This window comes from Anguilla rostrata, chromosome 19 (assembly GCF_018555375.3).
Source record: "Anguilla rostrata isolate EN2019 chromosome 19, ASM1855537v3, whole genome shotgun sequence".
Lineage (NCBI taxonomy): Eukaryota > Metazoa > Chordata > Actinopteri > Anguilliformes > Anguillidae > Anguilla > Anguilla rostrata.
Genome location: NC_057951.1, coordinates 4,198,446 through 4,215,624, shown reverse-complemented (window position 1 = coordinate 4,215,624; position 17,179 = coordinate 4,198,446). Strand labels below are relative to the sequence as shown.

Sequence of the window (17,179 nt, the reverse complement as noted above, 5' to 3'; positions counted from 1 at the left end):
CCAGTAGTGTGGGGAAGCAGGCAGCCCAGGTCCTGTGGAGGGGGGGGGGGGTGGGGGGGGGCGGTTAAGTGTCTTTTTTTGGAAGGGTGGGGGGGGGGCGCGATTTCTCAGCTGGCCAGAAGCTCTGCCGGGTAAGCTCCTATGGTTTAATGTACTTGTGGTCGTGGATGGTTGCGACATGTAGCGTGGATCTGCATGCGGATGTTTGTGCGGTCCGCGGGCGTCTGTGTGTCTTGTATGAGCGGTCTGTGGACGTCTGCGTGTTCTGTCCATGTGAGTGGGGGGGGGGGGGGGTGTGTCGTTTTGGTCTGTCTGTCTGTCTGCCGTGCCGAAATGCTCCGCTGACTTCCTGTGCTCCTCGCTAAATCCCTTCCGTTTCGCGTGCGCCGTTTGTCGCACAGAAGGTGAGTAACTCCCGCCAGACCCGAATGAACGATCACAGACTTCACTAGTTTGCCTTCACGGACGCTTAACTGCCGAGGTCTGTTCAACTCATTGCTCACATTCCACTGACAGAACCAAAATCCAATACAAATTTATATCAAAATAATGGGAAAAAATGTGCTCATTGCACTCCAATAAAGGTCTTATCACTGAAAGCTCAGTAATAGAGCTGTACTTAATCCCATTTCTTTCCTTCATGTTACACTTTTTTAAAATCAATGTATAGCAATTATAGTATAGTTCTGTCAGACATACAGATGTTCCCTCCACTGAAAATTGACTACTAGTTTCCCGTAACGTATATATTTTAACAATCAAGAATCTGTGTTTTCTTTTTTTTTCTTTTTTTTAAGAAAGAGATGAGGGCTGGGCAGTCTGGTTGGACGTTGAGTGTTGCCTGGGTAACGCTTTGACGTTTTTAGCCCTTTAAGGCTAAAAATATATGTTCTTAACTGAACATTCTAATGCAGTCACTGCTGGTAATTTACAGCAGTGTTCAGCAGTTCTAGAACACTGACTTTCCAAAAAAAAAAAAAAACAGAAAAAAAAGGTTTTTAATGTTTTCAATTTTTAATTGCTGACACATTCGTTTCTCGAAGGTGCTACTGTAGGCCCATTACAACCGTGTTCCCTTTCCCACCTCTGACCAGACTGAGCGCTCCTTCTCACAGACTGCAGACCGTGGCTCTCCTTCTCTCGGACCGCTGGTTGACCGCGCGCAACCCCCCCCTCCCTGACCGCGTTTCTCCTCTCTCCCCCAGGGAATTTCACCTTCTGTGATCTCATGAAGAGGGGAGTGCCGCTGAACCTGATTGACAAGTACATGAACGAATCCAGAAACCCTGAGCCGGAGAGGAAGTGACTGTGCTGACCACGGCCACGCCCAGGGTTTCTTCACACATCGTCACAGCTCGAGCGCCTCTCTCGCTTGGAAATTGGCTGGGAGGAGAAGGGGGGAGGGGTTTTAGGCATGACACGCTATGACAGCTAGAAACCATAGTCACCACAGTGGAATCCCTCCATCATTGGCTGTTGCACTGCCTACGTGTTTTGAAGTGGGGATTTAAAGGGGCGGATTTCATGTCTGAAGCATGTTAACAGACAGTTACCTTTGCTGTTAGTAGTAGGGCTTAATGTTACACATGATATTAGGAGACGCTTCCTCTTTTTGACCTATTCAGGTTTTTCGAAAGATTTTTCACGAAAAGGCAAAATTTAAAATGAAGCTGTGAACCCATATTTTCAGGATTTCCTTTTTGGTTCTCATTTGAATTGTGATTTTTTTTTTCTTTCTTCCAGTTAGTCTCCAGCTTTCTCTGCCAAAAACAACAGTGTTGCGAGTTTGTGCAGACCTAAAACATGCGTTTACCTGAAAGAGATGTATGCTGCAATTGTGCCCGATTTTATTTTAACTCACTGTTCTAAATAGCGTAGCCAAGATAGTCCTGAGGTTTGAGCACTTATGCAAATGGAAAATTTAAAATAATTTCAAAAAAATAATAATTTTCTCCAGCTGCATGACTTGTGTATACTCGCTTTCCCAGTGTCTATCCATGTCCCGTCTCCCTGTTCTCAAATTCTGTTGTTGCGGAGGGGTGGGTGGGTGTTGCAGTTTTTAAAATTCTTGTCAGTGAGGTTTCTCTTCTGTAGCTGTTATGGACTCTGGTTTGAGATGTCAGCTCAGCTTAGACATTGAAGCGTGTGTTTCACCTAACGGACTCCTGTGTAATTCATACTAATAAATTTAATTAAAAACAATAAAATATGTGTACATTGAATTAATACACAGAATCCTTTCTCGTTGTGAATTGCCATTACCAGTGCAAGGTTGCCCACGCTGGCTTGCCACCAATGAATGGATGCCTCGTTTGGCTTACGAAAAAATGCACCTGTACTTGCAAAAGGAGTTGCTTGTCTATACCAAAAACTAAATAAATTTTAAAAAATACAATACAATAAATACAATTAACTGACTGTGACAGTTGACAAATTCAAAAATATATGTAGGAAGAGTGTCAGCGGACTTATTACAATATTCTGTTGTGTAACTAATTCATTTCTACTTCTGGTAATTGAGCTAGTTGTTGAACTTAAGGAAACTCATAATAGGTTTCATTTACAGTGGCGCAAGTCAAGAGTTAAGAGGCCGATGTGTTCTAGTTCTCGCCTGCCTTGTGCTTCCTGACGCAAACTGCTTTTCCCGCCTCACTTCTCCAGGAAATTTGATGCCATCTTAAATGATATCATTCACTGTCTGTCCTACGTTATCACACCGACTTATTTCCACTACCGATTCAGCATCAGGAGGTTTTACTCACGACTACTGGGAAGTAAGACACACTGTGGTTTGACTTCCTGGGCTTCGAGCTGTACGGCAGCTTCCAGTTCTCCACACACCGTGTTTTGTCAGTTTGTTATGTATTCTTTTTAAATTTAAATTTATGGAATTTACGATCATAAGTTACTTATCCTCTACTATATTTGAATTCGGCAGTTTGATTCTTGCCCAGGGCAAACTCGGCTTCGGCTGATATCGACGACTTCCTTTCCGGGGGCTGAATGTGCGGACCTTCCCCAAAAAGCACCGGGTGCTTTCAGGCACCCTGCAGGGAAGCAGCAGCCCCCCCCCCCCCCTTTTTAAAACCCCGCTGACAGCCAAAGCTAGCGTCGCCGATAGGCCCGCCGGCTAAAATTACCGGAGGAGCGCGAACATAGCACCTCTGACCGCTCCTTATTTGTCAAATATATCGTGTCGAATATATATATCGGAATCGGGGCGGGCACAGTAAATCCCCACCTGGGACGCGCCCAAAGCGTGCTCGCCATGACTCCGGGACCGCAACATTCATACCATCGCGACAGTCGTCCCCCGTCCCCCTTCTAACCGTTCCCCCCTTGGCGACGGGCGGGGAAGGGCCGGGGTCGAAACCGCAGCCGCGCGGGTCGCCGGCGACAAACATTCAGCGCTCGAAATTCCGCTTCTATTCCGGGATCCGCTTCTGCCTCGGACCTCTCTGTGAGACCGGCGGCCGTGTCTGAAACTGCAGAAGCGCTTCTACGGCGACAGGAACCGTGGGCGTCCGTTAGAATGCTCTTCTTCAGAGGGAGCCAATACTGTAGAGCCGCCGTGCTGCTAGCAAGATAGCGGCTAGTTTTCCCCAAACTTGCTTTCCCATAGCGCTAAATTTTGGTCAGCTGTTGTTATTGAGCGGTGTCTCTTCGTAGACCAGAGCATGTATGGCTCAGCAGGTACAGGGCTACAAAGGTTAACTCCTGTAGTATAGCGCTAACTCCTCTAGTATAGCGCTAACTCCTCTAGTACAGTGCTAATTTCTAGTACAGTGTGAAGTCTTCTAGTACAGCGCTAACTTTTCTAGTACAGCGCTAACTCTTCTAGTATAGCGCTAACTCTTCTAGTACAGTGCTAAATACTACTACAGCATTAACTCTTCTAGTATAGCGCTAACTCTTCTAGTAGTGCTAAATTCTAGTACAGCATTAACTCTTCTAGTACACTGCTAACACTTCTGGTACAGGGCTAACTCATCTAGTACAGTGCAAACTTTCCTAGAACAGAGTTAACTCTTCTAGTACAGAGCTAACTCTTCTAGTACAGGGCTGACTCTTTTGGTATGGCGCTAACTCTCCTGGAACAGGGCAAACAAAGAATTTGAATGGAAAAGGTAAAAGATAAAAAACTTGGTGTCAGAATAAGAGAGAGAGAATAGACCAGTAGAGATGTGCACTGTCTCAGAGGAACAAAAACATCCAAACCAAAATATGCAGAAATGCTGTATTTTTCAGTTTTTTTCTCCCCCATTCAACCGTATGAGGCAAGAGGAACAGTGATGATAGAAAAACAATCATTTCACGTAAATTTATCAAGGTTTTCATGTCATACAATCACAATCAATTATGGCATTCAGATTTTGTTTTTTCTTAAACGCATTCTTTGAATGATTTCTCACGAACCGTTGACAGAACCAGAAAAAAAAGTTAAAAGTTCAAACGACATGCTCTGAAGACCTGACGTCGAAGTCCGGTACGGTGCAAACCGCTTAGCCGTACAACTGATGAGAGGACAGGACCAACTTAAAGCTGGGGGCCGTTGGCCAAAGAAGCAACCGAAATTTAGAAACGGTTTCAGTTTGAACTGATCACATCCATCGAAGGGTAGACCCCGGCTCCTGTGAGGTCACGTGAGCGTCGCTGATTGGACGCCACGTCTGAACGACGCCCGCGACGCGGAGGGCGGACACGAGCCGGAGAACTGCGCTGGAACTCACGGAAAGGCACTTATGCAAAAACTAAGCTAAACGAGCAAAGGGCCATACCTACACACACACACACACACGCACATACACACACACATGCACATACACACACACACACACACACACACACGCACCTACACACACACCCTCACATACACTTCCCCAACTCTGCCAAACCCTTACCATACACACACACACACACACACACACACACAGACATACACACACACACACCTACAAACACATACACACACACACACACACACACAAACACACTTCCCCAACTCTGCCAAACCCTTACCATACACACACACACACACACACATACACACACACACATATACCAACACACACACACACACACAAACACACTTCCAACGTGCACAACCCTACACACACACACACACACACACGCACATACACACACACACTCACACCCTCACACATACATACATACACAAACACTCACACACACACACCCTCACATACATACATACACACACACACACACACACACACACACTTCCCCAACTCCGCCAAACCCTTATCATACACACACACAGACATACACACACACACACACACCTACAAACACATACACACACACATATACCAACACATACACAAACACACTTCCCCAACTCTGCCAAACCCTTACCATACACACACACACACACAGAGAGCCCCCTCTAGTGGAGCACGAGGGGACTGCGTTGGTCCCAGAGCGGAGGCTTGGCACATTATTGGCTCTGATCCTGCGATCCAGTGTGATGGGGGGGGCGAGGGGGGGGTTCAGCTTCAGACCCCGTCTTGTGCGCTCAAAGTCCTCTGGATTCGTCCAGCACTATTTTGGCCCGGCCGACCGCCCGCCCCCAGCGGGGGACGACAGCCAATCAGAGAAGGCCGGGCCTCTCCCCCCGCCACCCCCCCCCCCCAAACACCTGCCGAAGTTCCTTTCAGATCTTTCAGTCTTCCTCCTTTTTTTTCCTTTGCCCTCGTCTTCCTCTCCGCGAGAGAGAGAGAGGGAGAGACGAGGAGAGGAGGAAGGGAAGGAAGGACGACAGGTTGAAGAGAGAGACGACAGCCGGAGGGAGCGGGGAGGACCAGCTAGGGAAGAGAGGGACGACAGGGAGGAGGAGAGAAGGACGACAGGAGGAAGAGAGAGAGAGAAACGGGGGAGAAGGACGGAAGGAGAGAGAGAGAGAGAGAGAGAGAGAGAACGCGACGGTCCGTCCGTCAGACCCGCTGGGGGTTGGCCTCCTTGCTGACCCTCCTCCTGGGGAACAGCCTCCGCTTCAGCATGATCAGCTGAGAAGAAAGGGGAGGGGCAGGGGCATCACATGACTGAACAGCAGCGTGCCATTGGCCAAAAACACAGGACTGTTCTTTCACCCGCAGATAAATCAACATCACCAATGAAACACGACCCTGGCACTTAAAGAGGTTGTTTTCCTCCACATTATCCAAAAATAAACTTGCAAACTAAAGCATGACTGGGCCCTTTTCAAAATCTCAGTTCTGTGGAGACACACACACGTGCTGAAACTGTTTACCGTTAACTGGAAATGCGAGGTGAACTATTAGCCTCCGACTTAGCATTCGCGCAGCCGGGAGAGTACGCCTTAACGAAAGCTTATCTGTGGAGCGCCTGCCGGCTCATAAAGGCACCCATCAATCATTCAGAAGAAGGGGGAGGGGCTTGTCGCACAAAGCCACGCCCCCACTCGCTCTCAAAGGCCAGGAGAGCTCCAGACTCCTCCTCCCCGGCACGGCAGCTAGTCTGACCCCGACAGAAGGTCACTCAGGCCCTTGACCTTCTGCTAAGGTGGCTCTTCGGAAACCTTAGACCGGCTCCACGCTGAGCGGCATGGCGACGTTAGCGCCTTTGGTATCCACGGGCGACGGCGACTCGTGTTACGGGCGTGTCCTACGGCGGGAAAGTGGCTTCCTTCCAATGAGACGTCTCAATAACACCATAGACGTAAATCGGGTTTTACCATAGATATAAGCCCCTGTTTTTCCCACAGAGATGCGAGAACTGACTTGTAGACTTCCTGCTTTACCTGGGCTGTGACACGGACAGACGCACCTGCTCGGCGAAGAAGGAGACGATGGTGAAGGCCACCAGGGTCACCAGCACACAGTGGGTCCAGAACTTGAGCTTGTCCCTGTAAGCACGCCTGTAACACACACACACGCACACACGAACATACACACACACAACATGTGAACACACACACACACACACGTGAACACACACAACACACACACACACACAACAACACACACAACAGGAACACACACACCACACGTGACACACACACACACAACACACACACAACCATCAAAGTGAAACACACACACCCGACACACCGGTTTTGGGAACACACACACCATCACACGACACACACAACGCAACACCAGACAACAAAATACAAAAAGGATCGAAATCAGTGACATTCACACGCCCGAAGTCCGCCCGCACGGCCATTTTAAAACCGCGTTACGGACACATACACTTGTACGCACGCCATCACGCGGTCCGTCCGCACGTATATATTCCAAAGCGGTTCGTCATTTAAAGCCAACGCTTATAAGCGCACGCAGACAAAGGGCAGACGTACGCCCCCCCATCCCCCCCACCCCTTTACATTACAGGATTTAGCCAACGCCTTACCATCCAGAGCGACTTACCACTTTACAACCCATTTACATCGTATGCCATTTATACAGCTGTATTACTGAGCAATGCAGGTTGTACCTGCTCAAGGGACAACGCAGTGTCCTTACCTGAATCGAACCTGCCCTTTCGGTACAAGCGCAGTTCTTACCTCCTGTGCTACACATCCGCCCTTTTACCCAGAATCCCCCCCGGCGCGGAGGGCGTACCATTCCTGCAGCTCGCCCATGTGGAGGAAGCGGTTGCGGTACTCCCGGGGCAGCTCGAACTGCGAGGGCACGGGGAACATGGACTCGTAGAAGTCGCGCAGCACCGCCTTGACCGTGGGCGCGTCCTTGTGGCCGTGGTCGATGTTGTCGTTCAGGCAGATGAACTTCCTGCGGAGAGAGACGCGCGGTCGCCGCGCGGTACACGGTCACGGGGAGGAAGAGGAAGCGCTGGTCGAGCGGAGGTCGCGTCGGGGCACGAGACGTCAAGCTCAAGGCCGTGCAGCGGAGAACTCCCTTTGTTTTTATACACCATGCACGCACACACACACACACACACCATACACACACACACACACACACACAGACACACACACACACACACCACCACACACACACACACACACACACACACACAGTACTGGGAGACAGACACCGTTAACTCAATAACCACAACTCAACAGGCTTTAATACCTTTACTCGTTTGCACTACGCGAGAACAACTTCACTCAGTGACCGCTGAAACCTAAGTTCAACCACCGGACCTCCGTAGACCTGTGCAGGCCCATGGACAGGGAGCGCATTACCGTAAATACATTAATATAATGACCGTAAAAAAAGGGAACCAAACAGACACAATGCAAACATGTGGGCCCAGGCAGCCTTGAGTCTTGACACATGGTTACTGTCCACCGTGACTAAACTTATTGAGATACTTTAAGGGAACTGTAATGTTCACTTCCTGTAAGGAACAGGCACTGGCCTGGACGCCCTGTAACCACACTCACCCCCCCCGAACCGGACCTCACCTGGGATTCTTTCTGATGTCATCCAGCTGGCCCACCACGTGCGACACGTTGGTCCGCACCATCTTGAAAGCGATCTCCTCCTCCCCCATGGTCTCGAACCTGCAGCACAAGGGACGCCTGCTGTCAGCACGCACACCGGCCGGACACACACACACACACACACACACACGCACACACACGCACGCACACACACACGCACACACACACACGCGCACACACGTGACGGGCCACATGCGTTGCGAGGACGCGCAGACCTCAGATGAGCCCACGCGGTCTATGAGCACGGAAACTGGTGCAGAGCGCAAGAGGACTCTTTAGCGCCCCCTACAGGCGCGCACTCTGTAACGACTAGTCGCGGGGCAAGGGAAACGTACTTGTACTTGTTCTGGTCCTTGAAGGCCTTGTGGATGCGGTCTGTGATTGGCTTGCAGTTGACGACCAGTCCTTTGGTAACTGGAGGCTGAAAACCAATAAGAATCAGAGGAAGTGAAAGCGCGTACTCGCCCTCCATTTCCCACTCCAATGCGATGACCCCGTGTTACCGGGAAACAGGAAAAAAACCTGGGCCGCCGCCTGTTGCCGGGAGGAAAGTGGGCGGAGACTCACCATGCTGGGGTCGTAGTAGGCCTCCTGGGTGGGGCTGACCATGTGCAGTTGGGTGAGGTTGCTCGGAAGGGTCTTTGAGCAGTTTATCAGCATTTGCTCCAAGCCTGTGAGATCCTGTAAGAAACAGAAACATTGAACCCTGTTAGAATGTGAGTCTCAGACACATTAAACCCTGTTAGAATGTGAGTCTCAGACACATTAAACCCTGTTAGAATGTGAGTCTCAGACACATTAAACCCTGTTAGAATGTGAGTCTCAGTCACATTAAACGCTGGAAGAATCTGAGTTTCAGTCACATTAAACCCTGTTAGAACCTGAGTCTCAGACACATTAAACCCTGTTAGAACTGGTCTCAGTCCATTAACCTGAAGAACTGAGTCTCAGTCACTAACCTGTTAGAACTGAGTCTCAGACACTTAAACCTGTTAGAATCTGAGTCCAGACTAACCTGTGAACCTGAGTCCAGTCACATTAAACCCTGTTAGCTGATCCAGAACATAACCATGTAGACTAGTCTCAGTCACATTAAACCCTGTTAGAAGTATCCAGACACATTAACCTTAGAATTGAGTCTCAGTCACATTAAACCCTGTTAGAATCTGAGTCTCAGACACATTAAACCCTGTTAGAATCTGAGTCTCAGACACATTAAACCCTGTTAGAACCTGAGTCTCAGTCACATTAAACCCTGTTAGAATCTGAGTCTCAGACACATTAAACCCTGTTAGAATGTGAGTCTCAGACACATTAAACCCTGTTAGAATCTGAGTCTCAGACACATTAAACCCTGTTAGAATGTGAGTCTCAGACACATTAAACCTGTTAGAACCTGAGTCTCAGACACATTAAACCCTGTTAGAATCTGAGTCTCAGACACATTAAACCCTGTAGAATGTGAGTCCAGACACATTAAACCCTGTTAGAATGTGAGTCTCAGCACATAAACCCTGTTAGAATGAGTCTCGACACATAAACCGTTAGAATGTGAGTCTCAGTCACATTAACCCTGTAGACTGTGAGTCTCAGACACATTAAACCCAACCGGGCACATTAAAACCCCCTCAGCATACTATGCACATTAAAATACATAAATAGTATTATACATATAGTATTGCTACCATCCGCTACCCGCTGCCCCTCACCCCCCCCACCACTAGGGGCAGCACCTGCAGGCTGAGGGGCAGCTCGTGGATGCGCGTGGCCAGGGTGCGGATCTCGCGGTCGGAGAGGACCCCCGAGCGGTCGGTGTCGATCTCGTCGAACACCCGCGCCACGTCCAGCTGCTGCAGCGCGCTCATCAGGTAGTAGAAGTAGGAGAAGGCGAACTGCATGTCCTCCGAGTGGCGCACCTTGTGGAGGAGGTCTTATCGAACTCCGCAGGGAACCTGAGGGGGTGGGGAGGGGGGAGAGACGGGGGAGGGGGAGAGAGGGGGGAGGAGAGAGGGAGAGAGGGGAGAGAGGGGGGAGAGAGAGAGAGGAGGAGAGGGGAGAGAGAGGAGAGAGAGAGAGGGAGGAGAGAGAGGAGAGAGAGAGGGGGGAGAGAGAGAGAGAGAGAGGAGAGAGAGAGAGAGACGAGAAAGGGAGAGAGAGAAGAAGAGGAGAGAAAGAGAGAGGGGAGAGGGGAAGGAGAGGAGGGAGAGAAAGAGGAGGAGAGGGGAGAGGAGGAAGAAGAGAGGAGAGGGGGAGAGTAGAGGAGAAACAACAAGGACATAAAAACAAAGGAAATAAAAACAAAAACAGAGAACAGAATAGAGAGAAAAGAGAGAGAAAGAAAAGCAAGAGAAGGGAGAGAGAGAGAAAGCGGAGGAGAAGAAGAGAGAAGAGGGGAGGGAGAGAGGAGAGCGGGAGAGAGAGAAAGAGAGAGAGAGAGGGGGGGGAGGAAGGATAGAGAGTAGGGAGAGTTGAGTTTAAACCCAACATTATCGTGACACTACAACAAACATCATCGGCCATTTAATACAAAACAAACAAAACCAAAAACCAGAATCTTACAAGAAAAAAAACGAGATCAAAAATGAAACACAGCTCAAAAACTGAGACAGAGAGAGAAAGAGAGAGCGAGAGAGAGAGAAAGGAGGTAAGAAAAAAGAAGGGAGATGTGAGAATAATACATAATAAACACGCAAAAGGTAACACCCAGATATAACAATATTTCAAATGTCGTGAATGTCTGGAGCTAACCGTTGCTGTTGCGACAGTCATTTCATAACAGAAACTTATCGCTAAGTGAAGCGATAATCTACAGCTCATACCGACACCTTTACACCAGTGCTCGTCAGTCCCGGTCCTGTGCTGGCAGGGATATTAGCGTGCTCTATTAAACGCTACCTGAACACTACAGTGGAAAACAGGACTGTTATCAACACTCAATCAAAACGCATGGGAGAATGCGCTTAGCGTCGCGCATCTCTCCCTCGGGCCACCGGGGGGAGCCGCTCACATGTCCTGCAGCTCCTGCATGACGAGGCGGTCGATCATGTGGGGCATGTGGGCGGGGACCTTGCGGGAGGTGAAGCCGAACTGCCCGTTGAGCAGCTTGTTGACGTAGCGCAGGGAGTCGGCGAAGGTGTCGCGCAGCCTCCGGCCAGCGGCGGCGCTGTTGGCCCGGTAGGACAGCTCCCGCTCCAGGCGCTCCTCCTCCTGCGGAACAAGAGGGGAGGAGGGAACGGCCTTCGGTCACGCAGCCAGCGCAAAGCATTAAGTATCGGCTATGCTAACCAGACGGTCCACCCTGCGTTCCTAACATTGAAAGCTCTGTCTCTATGCTACTGTTGAATCTTGAAAGTGTTTAGATTATGGATGTTTTATGGAGGGGCATGGCAAATACAAAAATCCAGAGCCTGGGCAACCTTGCAGTGAGATTCTCAGAGGATTACAGGAACACAAGAGCTGACCGTCTGGTGTGTACATAAAAGATCTGTGATAAGACTTTTATATGTGAACAATGGATGCAGCTGCGTTACTTCCCTGTTACTGCCCTGCTACTGTCCTGTTAGCTTTTGCCAGGTAGCAGACTGGTTTGTGAATGGTCATCTGACCTGAAACGTCCATGCCATCAACACAATCCCACTCAGAAAAAACCACACCACCACACCCACACTCGAGACAACCAACACACAGCCACACACCACACACTAACACAACAACACCACTCACACCCACCAGCACCAACTCACTCCAACCACACACCACATCAGACACACACACACACACACACACACTCCCACACTCACACACACACACGCACACACACACAGTACAGGAGGCGGGGCTCACCTCCAGCAGGTCTCTGAAGTACTTCCTCCTCTCCCAGGGCAGGAAGCCGCGGTCGGCGGAGGTGTAGTGCTGGAGCCCCCAGCCGAGAAGCGCCCTGCCCCCCCCCACCCCCTGCCCGGGCTCCGCCTCCTGAGGGGCGTCGCCCTCCCGGGGCCGCCCCTCCCCCTCCCCGTCCCTAGTCCTGGAGCTGCTCCCCACGAGGGCGCTCAGCAGTTTGGGCGGGTGGGGGCCCCCGGTCCCGTTGGGCCGCGCCTCGCCGACCTCCTCCGGAGGCGCGCCCACGGCGTCCCCGTCCCCGGCCCGCCGGTCGTCGATTCGCACCGGGACGGGGGACGGCCCCGGGACCTTCTCGCCCTCGCTTTCCCCCGCCTCGGAGGACCTGGCTGTCCTGGGCTCCTCCGCTCCCATGTCTTTGTAAGGCCTGTGGGGGCCGGCCGGCCGGGCGGGGGCGGGGGCGGGGGCGGGGCCGGCGGGCGGGGTCGAGGCGCGCAGGGCCGGGGCGTCGTAGGGCTGGAGCAGGGCGGCCTTGGTGAGGTTGTACCCTTTTTGGGTGATGTCCCCCGTCAGCAGCTTCTGGTCCAGGCGCCGGAGCTCGCCCTGAACGTCGGCGGGGAGCAGCGAAACGTTCAGCGCCGGGACCCTCACCTCCACCGGCCCCGGCCCCCGCTTCCGCACCCTGGGGCCCCGCCTTTCCGGCGGGACGTCCCGGAACCGGACCTCGGGCTCCCGGGTGGCTTTCGGGGCCGCCGTCCCCGCCTCGCCGCCTTCCCCCGGGGCGGGGGCGCCCCCGCCCCGGGTCCCGTTGCCGCGGGCGACCTCGCGGGTGTCCACGTCCACCGTGAAGGCCATGGCGAACTCCCGGTCGTCCTCGGCCTGGAAGGTGAGGTTGTAGCTGATGCGCGTGGCGTTCAGGCCGGCGTGGAGGAGCAGGTGGACCGTCTTCCACTTGTTGGCGACGGACGTGTGGCGCACGGCGGGGCCGCCGCTCACGTGGGCCTCCGACACCCGCCGGGCCAGCCCCTCGAAGCTGAAGTAGGGCCTGGTCTCGCCCACGGGGAGGACGTAGTGGCTGACGTCCTTCCGCAGGGTCACCCTGTACAGCTGGTCGAAGTGATCTGCGGGACGCGTGGAGACGGGATTTATCCCTTCGAAGGGCAGGTTTTTTTTGGAATGTTTTTTTCAGAACTCTAAGTCGGTGTTCTAGAATCGTTATTCATTTTAGAACACCCCCCACGACAGTGGAATATTAAATCCTTTAAGGTGTAAGAGCACAAAAATGCGATTAGAATGTTCTTAACTGAACATTATAATGGTGATGTCACAATCACCACTGGTGATTGAAAGCAATGGAGTTCTAGAACACTGACTTCTGGAAAAGAAACATTCTAAAAAAACCTACTCCTTAAAGATAAAAGTGAAATATTTCCCCGTCCCCCATTATAATTCAGAGGAAGATATTCACAAGGGCCAAATGAAGAAAGAAAAAAACCCACAGATTTTGCCACAGGGCAACAATCAAGCTCCTGCCCTGATTCTTACCTTTCCCACAGTCCCCCACATCAAACCCGCAGGACAGCACGTTGCAGGCCTGGTCGCAGAACTTGTCCGCCAGCCAGGAGTTGGCACAGCCCTGGTTGCAGTAGGACACGCCCCCCATGCCGCCCAAGCTGCCCCCGAACTGCCAGGGCTGACCGAGCCCCCCCGCGCCGCCGCCGGCTCCGCCCCCTGCCCCAAACCGGCTGTTCCCTGCCGTTCCTACGGAAACCGCGGGAAGGAGACAGGGCAGGTAAAACGCCACCTCACCGCATCACAGAACATCCACAAACTCAACCAACTTCACAACCGCACTACACCATGTAGTAACATTCTCACAACCAACAACCGCCACATACCACACTTAATATACCTTGCACAAGGGGGATAGCTTGGCAACTGCTGTGTGCAGGGGGTAGTTTGATATCAGGTGTATATAAGAAGGGAGTAGTTTGATGTCGGGTGCATATTAGAGGGGGGTAGTTTGATATCAGAAGTGTATATGAGACTGGTAGTTTGATATCAAGTGTGTATAAGAGGGGGGTAGTTTGATATCAGGTGTGTGTAAGAGTGGGGTAGTTTGATATCAGAGGTGTATAAGAGGGGGTAGTTTGATATCAGGTGTGTATAAGTGGGGGGTAGTTTGATATCAGGTGTGTATAAGAGGGGGTAGTTTGATATCAGGTGTGTATAAGAGGAGGGTAGTTTGATATCAGGAGTGTGCAGATAAGTACAGCTCACCTAGGCAGTCTCCTCCATCCCAGTCACAGGCGGAATTATTACAGGCTTTGTCACAGTAGCCATCTTTGATCCAGGAACCGGGACAGCCCTCTGCACAGTTCGGTACAGGCCAGGTGAGGTAAACCTGCACAGACAGAGACAGGAGATCCAGACAGGACAGGTGAGATACACCTACAGACAGGACAGACAGGAGACACGTACAGACAGGAGAGAAGGAGATACACCTGTACAGACAGGAGAGACAGGTGAGATACACCTGCACAGACAGGATAGACAGGTGAAATACACCTGTACAGACAGGACAGACAGGTGAGATACACTTGTACAGACAGGAGAGACAGGTGAGATACACCTGTACAGACAGGACAGACAGGTGAGATACACCTGTACAGACAGGAGAGACAGGTGAGATACACCTGTACAGACAGGAGAGACAGGTGAGATACACCTGTACAGACAGGACAGACAGGTGAGATACACCTGTACAGACAGGAGAGACAGGTGAGATACAATCATACAGACAGGAGAGACAGGTGAGATACACCTGTACAGACAGGACAGACAGGTGAGATACACCTGTACAGACAGGAGAGACAGGTGAGATACACCTGCACAGACAGGACAGACAGGTGAGATACACCTGTACAGACAGGAGAGACAGGTGAGATACACCTGCACAGACAGGAGAGACAGGTGAGATACACCTGTACAGACAGGAGAGACAGGTGAGATACAATCATACAGACAGGACAGACAGGTGAAATACACCTGTAGAAACAGGAGAGACAGGTGAGATACACCTGTACAGACAGGACAGACAGGTGAGATACACCTGCACAGACAGGACAGACAGGTGAGATACACCTCACCTATAAAGACAGGTGAGATACACCTGTACAGACAGGAGAGACAGGTGAGACACACCTGTACAGACAGGACAGACAGGTGAGATACACCTGTACAGACAGGAGAGACAGGTGAGATACACCTCTACAGACATAGACACAGATGCGATTCACCCGTGTAAATATGGAGACAGGCGAGATTCACCTGCAGAGACGGGCGTGATGTAAGGGGGAGACTAAAGCGCCTTCAGGACAAAACACGCAGCGCCGGATATCCCATCCGTGGAAGGGGCGCCGCCACCCCCCCCCACCCCCCCCCCCACCCCCGCCACTCACCTTCTGTCCCTTGGAGTGGCTGTAGAAGTCGTCGGGCCACACGTCCTTCCCGAACATGACGTCGTCGTTCAGGTAGACGAACTTCTGCGAGAGGCCGGGGATGCGGTGGATGTGGGTCTCGATGGCGGGGGAGCTGAAGGTGGGCAGGTGGGACTCGTTCTGGAAGATCTCCTGCGGAGGATCGTGGGAAATGGAGGCGGTTTCCGTTCAATTTCAATTCAGCCCGTTCCCTCAAATCACTTCAAATTCAACTGAACAATGCACCGCAACAATGCCCTGTCAGCTTTGGCAACTGAACGTCGCCAAAGACACGACGCGGCACGCCGAAGGGGGACGAAGGGGAAAGGTCAGGGGTCAATCTGCTCACATGGTGCGTCACCACGGTGACGCGGGGGTTGTCCAGGTTGAGCCAGGACGGGATCTGGCCGTTGGTGATGATGAAGACGTGGCGCACCCAGGGGGCGTGCCTCTCCACCGAGCGCAGCGAATAGCGGAGCTCCTCGTTGTCCTCGAAGCGACTCGCCGACACGTCCTCGTCGTGCCGGGACTGGCGGGGTGGGGGGGGTAAAAATCAACACCTGTCCCCCTTGTTCACCTCCTCACATATTCAGTAGCCTCTTCGTGTATATTCATATATTGACATGTATTTTTAATAGGACATACATATTTATCGTAATATCATAAAAACCTTCGCTTTCTTTGTTGTGCTGCGTTACGCTGAATAATCTTACAAATATAGGTCATTTATGAATTGTAATAAAAAAGATATACTACTGCAATTATTTCTACAATAGCAGTACTGTGTAAACTACGGATGTTCTGTCGAAAACTCAAAACAAGCCTGCAAATCGGAACACAGAGTATAGTATACTATGTATAGTAGAGGCAGAGCATGCGATGTGACGAACACAGCTGCCTATCTGGTTAGTATCTAGAGTATCCGCGGTGCTCGTGTCCGTAAGACAGGAAGTCGCTGAGACCTGGCTGATGGCACTGAGGTCCCAGAACAGGAAGGCGGGGCTGACGGTCAGCTCTTTCCCGTCCAGGGTCAGGTTCTTCCGGGCCTGCTGGGTCAGATCGGCGAAGTCCTGTGGGCCGTTCAGGTGGAGCAGGGCGATGCTGGCCTCCGAGTACAGCTGCAGCTGCAACCACAATACTGGGGTTACCTCACACACAGCCGCAGGGCTACAGCACAGTACTATAGTACTGCAGAGACAGAGAGACAGGGCTATAGTACTGAAGAGACAGAGAGACAGGGCTATAGTACTCAAGAGACAGACAGGGTAAGATAGTGAGAGAGAGACAGGACTATAGTACTGTAGAGACAGACAGAGAGACAGGACTATAGTACAGCAGAGACAGAGAGACAGGACTATAGTACAGCAGAGACAGACAGGGAGACAGGGCTATAGTACTGCAGAGACAGAGA

The 17,179-nt window shown here is 51.4% G+C and overlaps 2 protein-coding genes across 7 annotated transcripts in view; one reads left to right on the top strand and one right to left on the bottom strand.

Annotated features, from left to right (window-relative positions):
• Positions 1-2,187, top strand: part of LOC135245508 (myosin-binding protein C, slow-type-like) — a 34,724-nt gene extending 32,537 nt beyond the window's left edge. For all 6 annotated transcript variants that reach the window (XM_064318588.1, XM_064318587.1, XM_064318586.1 and 3 more), the window contains one exon: positions 1,206-2,187. In XM_064318588.1, the coding sequence (XP_064174658.1) occupies positions 1,206-1,306 (101 nt within the window). In that variant the 3' untranslated portion in view covers positions 1,307-2,187. The remainder of the gene's footprint in view (positions 1-1,205) is intronic.
• Positions 2,188-4,371: 2,184 nt separating this feature from the next.
• gnptab (N-acetylglucosamine-1-phosphate transferase subunits alpha and beta) overlaps positions 4,372-17,179 on the bottom strand; it is a 23,068-nt gene continuing 10,260 nt past the window's right edge. The window contains 16 exon segments of the mRNA XM_064318592.1: positions 4,372-4,852; positions 5,112-6,026; positions 6,808-6,898; positions 7,608-7,775; positions 8,414-8,512; positions 8,788-8,873; positions 9,020-9,133; positions 10,186-10,376; positions 10,379-10,404; positions 11,460-11,659; positions 12,296-13,410; positions 13,835-14,050; positions 14,570-14,693; positions 15,751-15,921; positions 16,118-16,297; positions 16,731-16,892. Of these exon segments, the coding sequence (XP_064174662.1) occupies positions 5,955-6,026; positions 6,808-6,898; positions 7,608-7,775; positions 8,414-8,512; positions 8,788-8,873; positions 9,020-9,133; positions 10,186-10,376; positions 10,379-10,404; positions 11,460-11,659; positions 12,296-13,410; positions 13,835-14,050; positions 14,570-14,693; positions 15,751-15,921; positions 16,118-16,297; positions 16,731-16,892 (3,015 nt within the window). The 3' untranslated portion in view covers positions 4,372-4,852; positions 5,112-5,954.